The 17,500-nt window shown below is 42.6% G+C and overlaps 1 protein-coding gene across 6 annotated transcripts in view; it reads left to right on the top strand.

The window, feature by feature from the left end:
* Nucleotides 1–17,500, top strand: part of birc6 (baculoviral IAP repeat containing 6) — a 184,394-nt gene that overhangs the window by 89,876 nt on the left and 77,018 nt on the right. For all 6 annotated transcript variants that reach the window (XM_061690491.1, XM_061690495.1, XM_061690492.1 and 3 more), the window contains 10 exons: nucleotides 6,365–6,461; nucleotides 6,585–6,779; nucleotides 6,858–7,058; nucleotides 9,038–9,317; nucleotides 9,400–9,656; nucleotides 9,809–9,917; nucleotides 10,214–10,438; nucleotides 11,024–11,876; nucleotides 11,976–12,119; nucleotides 15,977–16,106. In XM_061690491.1, coding sequence (XP_061546475.1) covers nucleotides 6,365–6,461; nucleotides 6,585–6,779; nucleotides 6,858–7,058; nucleotides 9,038–9,317; nucleotides 9,400–9,656; nucleotides 9,809–9,917; nucleotides 10,214–10,438; nucleotides 11,024–11,876; nucleotides 11,976–12,119; nucleotides 15,977–16,106 — 2,491 coding nt within the window. The remainder of the gene's footprint in view (nucleotides 1–6,364; nucleotides 6,462–6,584; nucleotides 6,780–6,857; nucleotides 7,059–9,037; nucleotides 9,318–9,399; nucleotides 9,657–9,808; nucleotides 9,918–10,213; nucleotides 10,439–11,023; nucleotides 11,877–11,975; nucleotides 12,120–15,976; nucleotides 16,107–17,500) is intronic.

Raw genomic sequence — 17,500 nt, 5'->3', positions numbered from 1 at the left:
AAACCTATGCATATATTTGAAGGCACACCTGAAACACAGCTTCTGTGTGTAACATAATGGGAAAGTCAGAAGTAGTCAACCAAGATTTCAATGCCTGAATGTGCCACATTCATCTGTTCAAACAGTTATATGCTAGTATAAACACCATGGGAGTGACCGGCCATCATACCACTCAAGAAGGAAACCGGTTCTATGTTCCAGAAATGAATGTGCTTTGGTCCGAAATGTGCATATCAACCCAAGAACAAAAGCAAAAGACCTGATGATGCTGGCTGAAACTGTTAAGAGTGTACGATTATCCACAGTGAAACGAGTACAAGACCGACGTGGGCTGAAAGGTGAGTCTGTCAGGAAGAAGCCGTAACTCCAAAAGAAACAAGTCACATGACAATTTGTAAATCCACACAGGGCCAATGCCTTAAATTTTGGAGACATGTCCTGTGGTCTGACGAAAGTAAAATTTAATTATTTGGCCATGGTGAGCATCGTCACGTTTGGCGAAGAAAGGAGGAGGCCTCCAAGCCTGAAAACACCCTCCCAGCTGTGAAATACGGGTGTGGCATATTATGTTTTGCCCAAGTAGGGACTGGGGCACTTAAAAAAAAGGATTGCATCAGGAGGAAAGAACATTATGGGGAAATACTGAAGCAAGATCTCAAGACGTCAGCCAGAAAGTTAAAGCTTAGGTGCAAATGGTCTTTCATATTGACAATAACCCAAAGCAAAACACCAAACTGGTTACAAAGTGGCTCAAGGATAACAAAGTCAATGTTTTGGAGTGGCCATCACGAAGCCTTGATTTCAGTCTTTTGAAAATGTATGGTTGGCCCTGAAAAGGTATGTGCGGGCAAGGTGGTCAACAAACTTGGCTCAGTTACACCAGTTCTGTCAGAGGAGTGGGCCAAAATTCCTGGCAACTATTGTTAGAGGTTTGTGGAAGGATATCCAAACTGTTTGACCCAAGTCATACAATTTATAGGCAATGGTACCAATTACTAATGCAATGTATGTTATTAACATCTGACTTTGTCATGAAAAATTGTCAGAAAAATCCTCTCATTCTGGCATTTAGCAAATAGAAATAATTTAGGTAATTGTAATTGACCTAAAACAGGACAAGTTTAGTCTGGTTTCATGTGAGACAGTGAAGAAAAAAAAAAAACCATGTGTGTCTTTTAGGGATGTCCCGATCCAATCACGTGATTGAAAATCGGGGTTGATCACATGATTATAAGCTGATTGAGATTGGGTAAAAAGATTCGTTTTATTCATTTTCTGACATTTTAAATGTCACAAAGTGACAAAATAATCCAAATGTACAAAGACACAATAATGGCTTCATTTTATATTACACAGTGTAACTTTTCTGGGTTTATTCAAATTTATTTTATTTTTTTAGTACGTGCATAAGCGTCTGTGAAAGAGACATGCTCCGTGTGTTTGTGTGTGTGCGCACACGTGATTGATTTTATTGGCCCGTTGCACCACACCAACAGCCCACACTAAGCCTATGTTGAAAGACACTGTATTTCTAAATCAGTCTGCATAGCCTAATATGCAGTGGGTGCGGAAAGTATTCAGACCCCCTTAAATTTTTCACTCTTTTTTATATTGCAGCCAATGATTTTCCACACTAAAATAATTTTCCACATTAATGTACACACAGCACCCCATATTGACAGAAAAAAAACGGAATTGTTGAAATGTTTGGAGATTTATTAAAAAAGAAAAACTGAAATATCACACAGGCTTAAGTATTCAGACCCTATGCTCAGTATTGAGTAGAAGCACCCTTTTGAGCTAATATGAGTCTTTGGGAATGATGCAACAAGTTTTTCACACCTGGATTTAGGGATCCTCTGCCATTCCTCGCAGATCCTAACCAGTTCTGTCAAGTTGGATGGTGAACCTTGGTGGGAAGCCATTTTCTGGTCTTTCCAGAGATGCTCAATTGGGTTTAAGTCAGTTCAAAAACAGTCACGGCGTTGTTCTGAAGCCACTCCTTCGGTATTTTAGCTGTGTGCTTTGGGTCATTGTCTTGTTAGAAGGTGAACCTTCGGCCCAGTCTGAGGTTCTAAGTACTCTGGAGAAGGTTTTCGTCCAGGATATCCCTGTACTTGGTTGCAACCAGTCTCCCTGTCGCTGCAGCTGAAAAACACACCCACAGCATGATGCTGCCACCACCATGCTTCACTGATGGGACTCTATTGGACAAGTGATGAGCATTTTCTCCACACATGCCACTTAGAATTAAGGCCAACAATTTCTATCTTGGTCTCATCAGACCAGCGAATCTTATTTCTCACCATCTTGGAGTCCTTCAGGTGTTTTTTTTTTTTTTTTTTTAAGGAAACTCCATTCGGGTTTTCATGTCTTGCACTGAGGAGATGCTTCCGTCGGGCCACTCTGCCATAAAGCCCCGACTGGTGGAGGTCTACAGTGATGGTAGACTTTCTAGAACTTTCTCCCGACTGCATCTCTGGAGCTCAGCCACAGTGATCTGTGGGTTGTTCTTTACCTCTCTCACCAAGGCTCTGCTCCCCCGATTGCTCCGTTTGGCCGGACGGCCAGCTCTAGGAACGTCTTCCATTTCAGGATTATGGAGGCCACTGTGCTCTTAGGAACCTTAAGTGCAGCAGAACCTTTTTTGTAACCTTGGCCAGATCTGTGCCTTGCCACAATTCTTTCTCTGAGCCCTTCAGGCAGTTCCTTTGACCTCATAATTCTCATTTGACATGCACTGTGAGCTGTAAGGTCTTATATAGACAAGTGTGTATGGCTTTCCTAATCAAGTCCAATCAGTATAATCGATCACAGCTGGACTCCAATGAAGGTGTAGAACCATTTTAAGGATGATCAGAAGAAATGGACAGCACCCGAGTTAAATATGAGTGTCACAGCAAAGGGTCAGAATACTTGTTGAAATTTTTGCTGATTAAAGAAAAACTGAAATATCACAATTGTTTTTTTCAGTCTATATGGGGTGCTGTGTAAATTAATCAGGAGAAAAAATAACTTAAAATTATTTTAACAAAAGGCTGCAATATAACAAAGAGTGAACAATTTAAGGGGGTCTGAAAACTTTCTGTACCCTCTGTAAATCCACCTCGCTGAACGTCGTCGTCAATGAGTCGAGAGAACGTCAGGGAGCTTAGCAATTGTGACACATTTAAACGACTTAACTTCAAATAGAAGTTTCACAAGTGCGAATTATTTTGTGACAAGCAAGCTTGTGGTCATAAATCAATAGTGTCGTTTGTGGATGAGCATAGCCACGCACGTGATGTATCCCACCAACTCTGTAGCTGCATGGACATTATAGCCTTAAGACTCGGTGAACTAATAAATAACAATGTAAATGTTTACCATGAGCTTAGAGTGACCCCCCCCCACTCTATGTTAAAGCTTATATGATTCAACCAAATTGGTGGTCGTTGCATCCCCAGGAAGTATAATGTCGAAATGCACCATGAGAAATATTTAGTTAGCATCCTGCACACTGATCTGTAATTTGCTTAATGTTCACACTCTAATAGCATAAATGTCATATGTCTATAGTTCCTGGATTTGCCAACATTATGTCAAAAACACACTCCTATTTTTGTAATTTATTGTAAGTTGTCTGAGTTGAGCCAATACACATTTTGGGTAGTTCAATATGTGTACTGTATATGTATATACATGTATGTGTACACCAACGGGTTCGGGGATTGCCGCCACGACCACCTTACGGCCACAGCTCCGGTCGGCCGCCTCAGCAATGGAGGCGCGGAACATGATCCACTCGGACTCGATGTCCCCCGCCTCCCCCGGAACATGAGCAAAGTTCTGTCGGAGGTGGGAGTTGAAACTCCTTCTGACCGGATTCCGTCAGACGTTCCCAGCAGACCCTCACAATACGGTTGGGCCTGCCACGTCGGACCGGCATCTTCCCCCACCATTGGAGCCAACTCACCACCAGGTGGTGATCAGTTGACAGCTCCGCCCCTTTCTTCACCCGAGTGTCCAAGACATGCGGCCGCAAGTCCGATGACACGACCACAAAGTCGATCATCGAACTGCGACCTAGGGTGTCCTGGTGCCAAGTGCATGTGTGGACACCCTTATGCTTGAACATGGTTTTCGTTATGGACAATCCATGATGAGCACAGAAGTCCAATAACAGAACCCCGCTCGGGTTCTGATCGGGGGGGCCGTCCTCCCAATCACGCCCTTCCAGGTCTCACTGTCATTGCCCACGTGAGCATTGAAGTCCCCCAGCAGAACGATGGAGTCCCCAGCGGGAGCGCTCTCCAGCACCCCCTCCAAGGACTCCAAAAAGGGTGGATACTCTGAACTGCTGTTTGGTGCATAGGCACAAACAACAGTCAAGACCCGTCCCCACACCCGAAGGCGTAGGGAGGCTATCCTCTCGTCCACCGTGGTGAACCCCAACGTACAGGTGCCGAGCCGGGGAGCAATAAGTGTACCCACACCTGCTCAGCGCCTCTCACCGTGGGCAACTCCAGAGTGGAAGAGAGTCCAACCCCTCGAGAGAGAACTGGTACCAGAGCTCAAGCTGTGCGTGGAGGCGAGTCCGACTATATATAGTCGGAACTTCTCGACCTCACATACCAGCTCGGGCTCCTTCCCTGCCAGAGAGGTGACATTCCACGTCCCGAGAGCCAGCTTCTGTAGCCGGGGATCGAATCGCCAAGGTCCCCGCCTTCGGCCACCGCCCAGCTCGCACTGCACCCGACCCCTATGGCCCTTCCTGCAGGTGGTGAGCCCATGGAGAAACTAGTCGCATGCATTTTTCTGGTGTGCTTTTGGCCCATTCCTCGACATAAGCAGTCTTCAAATCTTGAAGGTTCCGTGGGCTTCTTTTATGGACCTTGAGTTGCAATTCTTTCCATAGATTTTCGATTGGATTATAGTCAGGTGATTGGCTGGGCCATTCTAGCAGCTTTAGTTTTTTTTCATTGAAACAAATTGAGTTTCCTTGGCAGTATGTTTTGGATCATTATCCTGCTTAAATCATAGATGGCAGCAGGTTTTTGTCAAGAACGTCTCGGTACATTTGGCCGATTCATCCTTCCTTCAATTAACTGAAGTTTGCCAGTACCATTTGCTGTAAAACGGCCCCACACGATCATGTTCCCACCTCCGAACTTTACTGTTGGTATGGTCTTTTTAGGTTGATGTGCAGTGTAATTTCTCTTCCAAACGTGGTGTGCATTGTGGCATCGAAACAGTTAAATGTTGCTCTCATCCTACCAGACTATATTCTCCCAGTATTTATCTGGCTTGTCCAAATGTTATGTAAACTTTAAACGAGCTTTGACATGCTTTTTTCTTTTTAATTTTCTTATTTTTCTTATTTTTTATTTTTTTCAAGCGATCGGGTCTTGCGTGGTGAGCGTGCGATACAGGCCATGGCGGCGGAGTACATTACTCACTGTTTTCCTTGTGACAACAATACCTGCAAATTCCAGGTCTTTTTGAAGCGCTCCATAGGTGTTCCTAGGCTCTTGAATAACTCTTCAGATTTTTCTTTGCACTCTGTCAGAAATATTGCAAGGAGCACCTGATTGAGGCAAATTTATGGTGGTATGATTGGCTTTACACTTGCGTATTATGGCGTCAACTGTGCCCACTGGAACATTCAGAAGCTTAAATATGCACCTGTAACCAATGCCATCATCATGTTTTGCAACAATTACTTTGCAATGGTCTTGAGACTGCTCATTGCCCTTACCCATCATGACATGTGACTTGACTCACACCTTGTCAATGAGACCTTTTTGTGGGCCATCAACTCTGACTGAACCAGCTGATATTAATTTGCTCTGACAAGGGGCTGGATTGCTGTTTGATTTTTGATAGATTTTAGGTGTTCTCTTGGCTTTCCATGCCTTTTTGCACCTCCCTTTCTTCACGTGTTCAATACTTTTTCCCTGTGTCATTTCACATTTTTGCACGCAATTTAATATCTGAGCTTATTTGTTTTACTTTCTTTGAATATCTGGATTACTTGTTTTTCTCAGCAGCTTGTGAAATTTCCTGGTCAATAGGACCTTTGGAAGTATATTTAGTGAGAAAAATGGTGATGTTAAATACTTATTTCAGCCACTGTATATACATACACATACAGTTTGTACGTATATTAGCTTAAATTTGGATCCACGCTCTTTTAAAAAATAATAATAATAATTTAAAATGTATGCGTTGTCAAGGTATCGGATTGGGACTTGGTATCGGCAAATCCTTAAAATCAAAGACTCGGACTCTGGTGCAAAAAAATGTGATCAGGACATCCCTAGTGTCTTTTTATATAGTCTGTGTAAACTTGTGGTTTCAACTGTATATTTGGCCCATTTTTTAGGGTTCTCTTTCCACTTGTCAGCTGTCTGAGCCTCTTTTGTGGTTCATTCTGCGAGTGTTGGATACTAGTGAGGCTCTCAAAGCCTTCCATGACATGGGTAGGTAGAATCACAGATCCACAGCCATACTGACTGAACTTTGTTTTTAATGTCTACCTTCTAATCATCAATCGATGTAGTTCTCAACATGCAGGGTCATAACACTTCCTTGTCCCTAACCAGGTGGCGTACAGTTGATTTGTAACAACATGGTGACTAGCACCAGGGCCATAGTGAACACTGCACGCAGTATGGTGTCCACCATTATGAAGTTTTTAGATTCAGGTCCAGGAAAGGCATCAGACGGCAACCTCAAATCCCGAGTGATGACGTCAGAACCTGACAACGCAGAGGGACTCCACAACTTTGCCCCGTTAGGTGCTTCAATACAGTTCCACAATGACATCTGGGACTGTACAACATGAAATCAATTTGAAGTGATCTGTCTTTTCTCAGGTACAATTACATCCAGTAGCCCAACAGCGCAGCCGGCAGAAGTCCTGCTTCAAGCTACGCCGCCTCACCGCCGAGCTCGTTCTGCAGCCTGGTCCTACATCTTCCTTCCAGAAGAGGCTTGGTGTGACCTCACCATTCATCTCCCTGCTGCTGTGCTGCTAAAGGAGCTACACATTCAGCCACATCTTGCTTCTTTAGCTAGTAAGTCATGCCCTGCTCAATAATACAACCCCAATTCCAATGAAGTTGGGACGTTGTGTTAAACTGTTTGTTGTGTTCAAGAAGTTGGGACAGTTGGCAAAAAACACTGAGACAGTTGAGGAATGCTCATCAAACACCTGTTTCCCACAGGTGAACAGGCTAATTGGGAACAGGTGTGTGCCATGATCGGGTATAAAATGAGCTTCCCTGAATTGCTCAGTCATTCACAACCAATTGCAAGGAATTTAGCGATTTCATCATCTACGGTCCATATTATCATCAAAAGGTTCAGAGAATCTGGAGAAATCACTGCATGTAAGCGGCAAGGCCGAAAATGCCCGTGACCTTCGATCCCTCAGGCGGCACTGCATCAAAAACCGACATCAGTGTGTAAAGGATATCACCACATGGGCTCAGGAACACTTCAGAAAACCAATGTCAGTAAATACAGTTCAAGGCTACATCCGTAAGTGCAACTTGAAACCCTACTATGCAAAGCAAAAACCGTTTATCAACAACACCCAGAAACGCCGCCGGCTTCTAAGATGGACTGATGCAAAGTGGAAAAGTGTTCTGTGGTCAAACGAGTCCACATTTCAAATTGTTTTTGGAAATTGTGGACGTCGTGTCCTCCGGGCCAAAGAGGAAAAGAACCATCCGGACTGTTATGGACGCAAAGTTCAAAAGCCAGCATGTGTGATGGTATGGGGCTGTGTTAGTGCCAATGGCATGGGTAATTTACACATCTGTGAAGGCACCATTAATGCTGAAAAGTACATACAGGTTTTGGAGAAACATATGCTGCCATCCAAGCAACGTCTTTTTCATGGACGCCACTGCTTATTTCAGCAACACAATGCCAAACCACATTCCGCACGTGCTACAACAGCGTGGCCTCGTAGTAAAAGAGTGCGGTTACTAGACTGGCCTGCCTGCAGTCCAGACCTGTCTCCCATTGAAAATGTGTGACGCATTATGAAGCGTAAAATATGACAACGGAGACCCCGGATTGTTGAGCAGCTGAAGCTGTACATCAAGCAAGAATGGGAAAGAATTCCACCTATAAAGCTTATACAATTAGTGTCCTCAGTTCCCATATGTTTATTGAATGTTGTTAAAAGAAAAGGTGATGTAACACAGTGGTAAACATGACCCTGTCCCAGCTTTTTTCGAACGTCCTGCAGCCATAAAATTCTAAGTTAATGATTATTTGCTAAAAACAATCACGTTTATCAGTTTGAACATTAAATATCTTGTCTTTATAGTGTATTTAATCAAATATAGGTTGAACATGATTTGCAAATCATTGTATTCTGTTTTTAGGCGGCACGGTGGACGACTGGTTAGAGCGTCAGCCTCACAGTTCTGAGGACCCGGGTTCAATCCCGCCTGTGTGGAGTTTGCATGTTCTCCCCGTGCCTGCGTGGGTTTTCTCCGGGCACTCCGGTTTCCTCCTACATCCCAAAAACATGCATTAATTGGAGACTCTAAATTGCCCGTAGAATGGTTGTTTGTTTGTATGTGCCCTGCGATTGGCTGGCAACCAGTTCAGGGTGTACCCCGCCTCCTGCCCGATGACAGCTGGGATAGGCTCCAGCACGCCCGCGACCCCAGTGAGGAGAAGCTGCTCAGAAAATGGATGGATGGATGTATTCTGTTTTTATTTGTTTAACACAATGCCCCAACTTCATTGGAATTGGGGTTGTAGAATATACTACAAACAGTTTCTGTATTTTCTCAAAATTATTCAAATCTCATTACAATTGCATTTATTAAACCTACAGTAAGTAGCAATGAAGCGATAAAACAAAAACAATTTAAATAGTTCAGCACAGCAAATATTACAAAAAAAAAACATTGGTTGGGCCTTAATTTTGAGTGTAACTATGGAAAAATGGGAAATGTTCTGCACTTAAGTTTTTAAGCAGCAAAAGATAAGAATTTATTTAGCTGTTCTATTTTTTTTCCTCACCAATTAGCATGCCCATCCTCCGTCTCCGTGGAGATCAGTGCTGATGGGGTAAACATGCTGCCACTCTCCACGCCAGTTATCACTAGTGGCCTCACCTACATCAAGATCCAGCTGGTGAAGGCTGAGGTTGCGTCAGCTGTATGTCTAAGGTTGCACCGGCCTCGTGATGCCAGCACCCTTGGTCTGTCTCAGATCAAACTCTTGGGTCTGACAGCATTTGGTAACACCTCCTCTGCAACAGTCAACAACCCTTTCTTACCCTCTGAGGACCAGGTCTCTAAAACCAGGTACCGAATACATTAGCATCAACTTGCAGTTCTATTTTTGTCACATGTACCTGATGGTAACCTTTGTCTTCTTTCTACACAGTATTGGTTGGCTGCGTCTTCTTCACCATTGCCTGACGCATGTCAGTGACCTGGAGGCCATGATGGCCAGTGCAGCAGCACCTACAGCTAATCTTTTGCAGACTTGTGCTGCACTGCTCATGTCACCTTACTGTGGTATGCACTCACCTAATATTGAAGCGGTGTTGGTCAAGATTGGCCTGCAGTCTACCCACATTGGTCTTAAACTCATCGACATTCTGTTGAGAAACTGCGCTGCTTCCGGCACTGATCCGGCCAGTGAGTGAACAGTTTTTTTTATTTTCGTGCTCATATATGATACCCAGCTTTAGGGGTGAGCATTTCATGACATTTCTAGTACCTTTTACTAATTTAAATAAAATGTATTTCTTTTTTAATTTAAAAAAACTGTTGTTTTTCTTTCTTTCTAGATTTGAACAGTCCTCTGTTATTTGGTCGACTAAATGGCCTCTCCTCAGACTCAACTATAGACATTCTATACCAGTTGGGTACTACACAGGACTCAGGAACCAAGGACAGGTACTTGAAACACATGGCTTGTTTTAAATTAGGGTGTCCTTACTGTCTGATTTTGTTGTTCAGCTTTACTGTTAGAATGATGAATGAGAAACTGTTTTCTATCAAGGTGAGCTTCGAGAGAGGCTTTTAAACTGATCGTAAAAAGTGTCTGTTTATCCTTGTCATCCTTTACTGTCGCAGTGCGCCGTTTGTTGCATTTTAAGGCAGTTTGACCAATATCACTTGAAGGACAATGGAATGGATATTTTAATATTTTCCTGACTCATTAAAATGTGCTCTGAACTTTATCGTTCCAGAATCCAGGCTCTCCTCCAGTGGGTTCATGACTCTTCAAGGATCGCAGCTCTAAAAATTCCCATGGGCTACTCGAGCAACAGTAGTGGCTCCTCTTCGTTGAGGGAGTATGGGCTCCTCATGCCCTCACCATCCCACCTCCACTGTGTAGCAGCCATTTTATGGCACAGCTACGAGCTGCCTGTTGATTACGACCTCCCGACACTCCTCAACCAAGAGCTATTTGAGTCCGTTTTTTTTTTTCACCTATATTGTTAAAATTATGCATATGTATAGTAACTAACACAATCTATTTGTGAGAACAATTTCTTATTTCTCTTTTCAACAAATTTTTTTTTCCATAAAATGTTCATTTATGTTTGACACAAAGAACCTTGCTGAAAAACTTTAAGATTTAATGGTTTCTAACAAAATGTAAGAGATTTGTTTTCTCTTTATTCAGATGTTTGTTTACAGATTATACTTCCAGTAGAACATTCCATAGTCTCTATACGTATGCAAATATATATTGACAGTCTATTTTCTATGCAAATTGCTAATTGTATTTCTTAACTAGATGCTTATTCAATTCCACACATTTCCATCATTATCTAATTATATTTTTTTACTATTGTAATCCACATTTTGGATTTTGCTCTTTTCATGCATATTAAAATCACCTCATATTTAGAACATACTGCAACATGATCAAAATGATGGACCATCTTTAACAGCTGTAGTTGCATGTGACTGTATGTCGACATTGAAAGTCTAGCCCTGTAAATAGTAACATCATTAGATGCTCTGACTGTGGTGCTTTTATTTTCCCTTAGACTCCTGTACAATTGGTCCATGTCTTTGCCTTGCGACATTGTGCTAAAGAAGGCTGTGGACAGCCTCCTGTGTTCCATGTGTCACATCCATCCAAGCTACTTCTCGTTGCTCATGTCATGGATGGGTATTGTATCAACGCCCAGCGCCAGTCACTGTCAAGCCCAGCAGCGCCAACTGGCCATGACTGATGATGGCAAAAAGCAGCATAACGCTAACACCACCTCCACCACAGGACTTACAGATGATTCAAAGCATGCAAGACCTCCAGTGACTTTATCAGAGTCCCAGCTAACCACACTAGCAGCTGCCTCACAGTCTCCAGGAGCAATAGAGCAGCTGCTTGACTCGGGATTGCCTTCACTGCTTGTTCGCAGCCTTGCCCAATTCTGTGTCTGTCTACTCGCCAGTGCTGACCTGCCCCTGCCTGCTGCTCTGGCTGACAGGCGACATTACCAGTACCAGTCGTGCTCCACATCTACAAACAGTCGTCCACCTCTTGTCGCAGAGTTAGCTGCTCCAGTGTTGCGCTTCCTCACAGAAGTAGGGAACAGCCACGCCATGAAGGACTGGTTAGGTGGACCAGAGGTCAACCCTCTTTGGACGGCACTGCTCTTCCTACTGTGCCACTCCAGTGCAAGTGCAAACACAGGTTGTCTATCCATGGGCCAGGCCTCTTCTGGAGGTCCCTCCCCATCCCAGCCACACCCCTTAGGCTCACGTTTTTCCCTGGCATCTTATTGCCAATCAGGAGGGCTCACCACCCAGCAGAGAACAGCTTTGGAGAATGCCACAGTGGCTTTCTTTCTGCAGTGCATCTCCTGCCACCCTAACAACCAGCGGCTCATGGCACAGGTAGGTTTTTCATTCCCCTTGATCATAGGAAGAACTAACGGCATGCCTAACTTGTACAGTGCTAATATTCAACATTGCTTTATCTGTTTTTTGCTGGAGGTTCTTTGTGAGCTCTTCCAATCAGCACCTCAGCGAGGCAATGTGCCTATCTCTGGAAACATCTCTGGCTTCATACGAAGGCTGTTCCTGCAACTTATGTTGGAGGATGAGAAAGTCACCGTCTTCCTACAGTCCCCATGCCCGGTGGGTAGCTGGTTGTTCTTCAACATTTCTTAAGTCTTTCATATGCTCTGTGTAGATAATGATTTAATTATATAAGAAACCTTTTTTTTCTCGCCACAAAACAATTGGACTGCAAAGGAATTGACCCCATTCAACTATGTGTGTAGAGATGTCTTGTTAAATCAAAATTGTCTTTGGGGTCATTGTCCGATTAAGACATGAAGGACCTTTTCATTTATTTATACATTTCCATAATCTGACAAACCCCAAAGCCAGAATCTGACATCTACAATTTTCACAACTTTTGTAAAATTATTCCCACTCCTTCTCAACAGACCAAAATTTTCCAACAACTTTCAACCTTAATTAATATAAGGCTCAAGTTACTTTTAAATCAGACATTGTCACTACTTTCCCTCTCACTGCTGGTCACCACGTACAGTCATATTAATCTCTGACTACATAGTGAAGAAACGTTATGCAATGCTGGTCACCCTTATTAGGTGGGCTGGCATATTCTATTTCTACGCAATCTGATCTTAAATTGCAATTTGTTGTCACAAAAGCTGTTTAATAAATTTTTCCAGTGCTAGCTATATATATATATATATATATATATATATATATATATATATATATATATATATATATATATATATATATCTTTTTTAAATTAACAAAATCCGACCATTTTCCCTCCTAGTTGTAGCAGTTGCCGTTATGATTTTATTGTATTAAATTTAGCACGCTAAAAGAGGGAATTGCAACTAACTAGGTCATCTGTACAGTTAAAATTTACCAAGCCACATTGTTGTTGCTGTTGAAATTGATTTTACCACAAGGACATTGGAATTTGGGATTCTACACTAAAGCTAAATGATTTTAAGGTTGGCTGACATAAGCAAAGCGAATTTATTGATATAGCGCATTTCATACACAAGGTAACTCAATGTGCTTTACATGATTAAAAGCATTTAAAAACAAAGAAAAAAACAGCTTCTAAACATTTTGAAACAAAAAGAATAAAATAAAATTAATTAAAACAGCATACAGTGCAAGAAATATCATTTAAAAGTGGAAATGCTCAAGAAAGCATGGGAAAAAATAAGTTTTTAACCTGGACTTAAAAATATGCACACTTGGGGCTTACGTCACTTCTGTTGGCAACTTATTCCATTTGTGTTCCACTATTTGACCTGAGTCTGTCGATCTCAGAGCCCCACTGGGTTTATATTCCATTAGCATTTCATTCATGTATTCAGGACCTAAATTGTTTTGTGATTTATAGACTAGTAGCAGAACTTTAAAATCTGTTCTAAAGCTGACTGGAAGCCAGTGTAAAGACTTTGGAGTAATATGCTCTGACCTCTTTGTTCTGGTCAGAACCCGAGCTGGAGCATTCTGAATGAGCTGCAGCTGTTTAATGCTCTTTTTTGGGGGGAGTCCAGTCAGAAGACCATTACAATAGTCAAGTCTACTTGAGATAAAAACATGGATGAGCTTCTCCTGGTCTGCTTGACACATGCAAGCCTTCACTCTGGATATGTTCTTCAGATGGGAGAAGGCAGTTTTAGTAATTGATTTGATATGACTGTTGAATGTCAGGTCGGAATGTTATCAGAACACCAAGGTTTCGGACTTGGTCTTTGGATTTTAAAGAGAGTGACTCCAGGTATTTACTAACAGCAATCCTCTTTTCTTTATTGCCGAAAACAATTATCTCAGTTTTGTTGTGGTTTAGTTGAACAAAATCTTGGCTCATCCAGATATTTATGTTTTAGACAGTGACACAACACCTCAATTGAACTGTAGTCATCTGGAGACACTGCTAGATATAACTGTGTGTCATCTGCATAGCTATGATAGTCAAAATTTAAGTTATGAAGAATTTCACGCAAGGGTAGCATACACAGGCTGAACAGGAGAGGTCCAAGAACTGACCCTTGAGGGACCCCATAGGTCATTGCCATTCGATGAGATTGAACACTTCCAATGGTTACAAAATAACTCCTTTCCTCCAGGTAGAGCCTGAACCATTTAAGGACTGTTCCATTTAGTCCTACCACCGTTTCCAACCAGTTCAGCAGTATATTATGATCTACCGTATCAAAAGCCGCACTGAGATCCAACAAGACCCGAATTGACACCTTTCCCGAGTCAATATTCAACCTTATATCATTTAGCACTTTGATTAAAGCAGATTCTGTACTGTTATGAGTTCGGAACCCTGATTGAAATATGTCAAAAAGTCAATTTTAAGTTCAAGAAATTGCTGAGTTGGTTAAAAATAATTTTCTCAACGAAGTTGGCTATGAAAGGGAGATTTGAGATGGGTCTATAGCTTGCTAACATGGAACCGTCCAGCGTTCTATTTTTTAATCAGAGGCTTAATGGCAGCTACTTTAAGACTACTTCAACAATACTTGCATTCTGTTTGTGAGTATTGTTGAAGTTCTTACTGATGATTTGAGAAAAGTGTTGCTGTCTAGCCCTGTCTAACTCTTGGTTAAAATTACAAAGACTTTGTCTGTAGAGGTCATTTAGAGTTTAGTTTTTCTCCACTTAGGTTCTGCTTTCCTACACTTTGATTTAGAGGTCTTTACCATCATTGTGCTATTGTTCTATGTCGCCTCAAGATGGTCTTCGTTTTAATAGGAGCGACAGCATTCATAACATTTGAGATTTTACAGGTGAAATTATCCAAACGTTCATCAACTGTCTCAGCATTCACAGTTTGTAATTCGAGAGCTTCACCTTTCAGCTTAGCTCCTTCTTTACCACAACGGATCGATACAAAGTCTGCATCACTGCAGACGCTGCACCGATCCGCCTGTCAATCTCCCGTTCCATTCTTCCCTCACTCATGAACAAGACCCCAAAATACTTGAACTCCTCCACTTGGGGCATGATCTCATCCCCGACCTGGAGAGGGCACGACACCCTTTTCCGTGCAGCACCACACCTGCTCGGCGCCTCTCACCATGGGCAACTCCAGAGAGGAAGAGAGTCCAAGTGAAAGAGAGTCCAACCCCTCTCGAGAGGGGCTCAAATCTATTGTAAGTCTGATGTCAATGTTTTGCATTGACTCGTGTCCTTTTTTCTTGCCCTTCGCTGTAGCGACCGTCCACGGCCGCTCACTCAGCGTTGAAGCAGCCCACAACTCAGGCCAGCCAGATTCCTCGGTAATCTGCTGGTGTTGTCTCCTCCGTATTAGATGTTGTCCCATATCTTTGGGCTTTGCTCCCAGTAAATTCCGGGAGAGCTGCTGGATGGTCCATTACCGTTTCCACAGTCCACATCCGTCCTCTTTGTTGAGATAAGTGGCTGTCTGTTAGCACACTTCTGCTCAACCTATTGAGACATCGGTAGAGTGGTTTCATTCCCCGACTGTCCATTTACATCCACATACACTTCAAGACTGTGGATTTTCGTTTCCAGGATTGGCATCCTCTGCAGCAGTCCGTGATAGTCCTCAGTGGAAAAGGGAGGCATCTTGATTGCTGTTCTTGTTTCTAAGAGCAGGCTTGTGCTAATTAGCAGGCCACGCTCACGCAATTGTGAGAGGGTATCAGAAAATATTGGAATATAGCAACAACTGACTGTATCTACAAAAAAAAAGCCACAGTCCCACAGGTTTAAAAATATCCAGGAGTCGCTGCTTTTAATTTTTCTAGAAGAAAAACAATCTTATCAGCAAGGAAAAATGTGAAGCGACGCAAGCAAAAAAGCGTCTGCACTGTATGAGAGCTAGAGACGAAGTGAACAAAAGTATCTCATTCTCAGGTCTAAAGTAAAATCTAATTGGATCTTGTATGAAAATGACCCAATTTCAATGTACAAAATTAATACAGCTGTACCTGTATCATCTGACTTCTCAGTTATACAAAGGACGCATCAATGCTACCAGCCACATGATCCAACATCCCATGTATGGAGCTGGCCACAAGTACCGCACTCTCCAGTTACCAATCTCCACCACTCTGGCTGAAGTCCTGGACCGGGTGTCTGGTATGTATCAAGGAGGAAAATGTTGACTTTGCACAAACTGCAATCTGTAACCTGTGTCAGACAGTAAATAACAATCAAGATTCAAGTGACAAAAACCTGCAAAAAACAGGTGACCCTAGAAGAAATTGTCCTGAATGCTACTAGATCAGCAGTTAAATCAAATCTGTAAAGGATTTCACAATTTGTCCTCTTCTCACTGGCTTTTCTTAAGAGACCCTAGCTGTGATTAATGAATATTAGATTCAGGGAGGCGGCACGGTGGATGACTGATTAGAGCGTCAGCCTCACAGTTCTGAGGACCGGGGTTCAATCCCCGGCCCCGCCTGTGTGGAGTTTGCATGTTCTCCCCGTGCCTGCGTGGGTTTTCTCCGGGCACTCTGGTTTCCTCCCACATCCCAAAAACATGCATTAATTGGAGACTCTAAATTGCCCGTAGGTGTGACTGTGAGTACGAATGATTGTTTGTTTGTTTGTTTGTTTGTGCCCTGCGATTGGCTGTTTTCTTCCCACAGCCTAAAAACATGCATGGTAGGTGAATTGAAGTCTCTAAATTGCCCCGAGGTGTGAATGTGAGTCCGAATGGTTGTTTGTTTGTGTGTGCCATGCGATTGGCTGGCAACCAGTTCAGGGTGTATCCCGCCTCCTGCCCGATGATAGCTGGGATAGGCTCCAGCACGCACGCGACCCTAGTGAGGAGAAGCGCCTCCGAAAATGGATGGATGGATGGATAGATTCAAGGTGGCATTGATGTACAGACTCAAAATCATCTATCACCTTCAGTGTTGTTTTTTTTTTCTCTTTTACTCTTCCCCTGCTGATCATTGTTATTACTATTAAAAATGGTAATCACAATACACTTGTTCTTAACCACCACCTCAATTTATCAGTAACAATCTTCTACTGATCCACAATACTATTATTCTGAGTGCTATGAAAAAATTAGACCTGCTTGTTTTGGTTGATTGTGTGTGTGATCATTCTTTAGTTATCAAGGGAAACTATGCAGACCTAATAGCTAACCAACTAGGGTAGGGGTGGCCACACTTTTTGCCTTGAGAGCTACTTTTTAAATGACTGACTCAAAATGATCGACCGAGAACAGGGGTTAGGCTGGGGCATTCAAGCAGCTTTATTTTTTTTTTTTTCTTTGAAACCAATTGAGAGTTTCCTTGACAGTAGATTTTGGAACATTATCCTGCTGAAATGTCCACCCTTGTTTCATTTTCATCAGCCTCGTAGATGGCAGCATATTTTTGTCAAGAATGTCCCGGTACATTTGCCCATTCATCCTTCATTAAATAATGTGAAGTTTACCAATACCATTTGCTGAAAAGCAGCCCCATACGATAATGTTCCCACCTCCGAACTTTTGGTATGGTGTTTTTAGGGTGATG

The sequence above is a fragment of the Phycodurus eques genome, chromosome 11, assembly GCF_024500275.1.
Source record: "Phycodurus eques isolate BA_2022a chromosome 11, UOR_Pequ_1.1, whole genome shotgun sequence".
In the NCBI taxonomy this organism is placed as follows: domain Eukaryota; kingdom Metazoa; phylum Chordata; class Actinopteri; order Syngnathiformes; family Syngnathidae; genus Phycodurus; species Phycodurus eques.
This window is presented reverse-complemented; position numbering and strand designations above follow the sequence as displayed.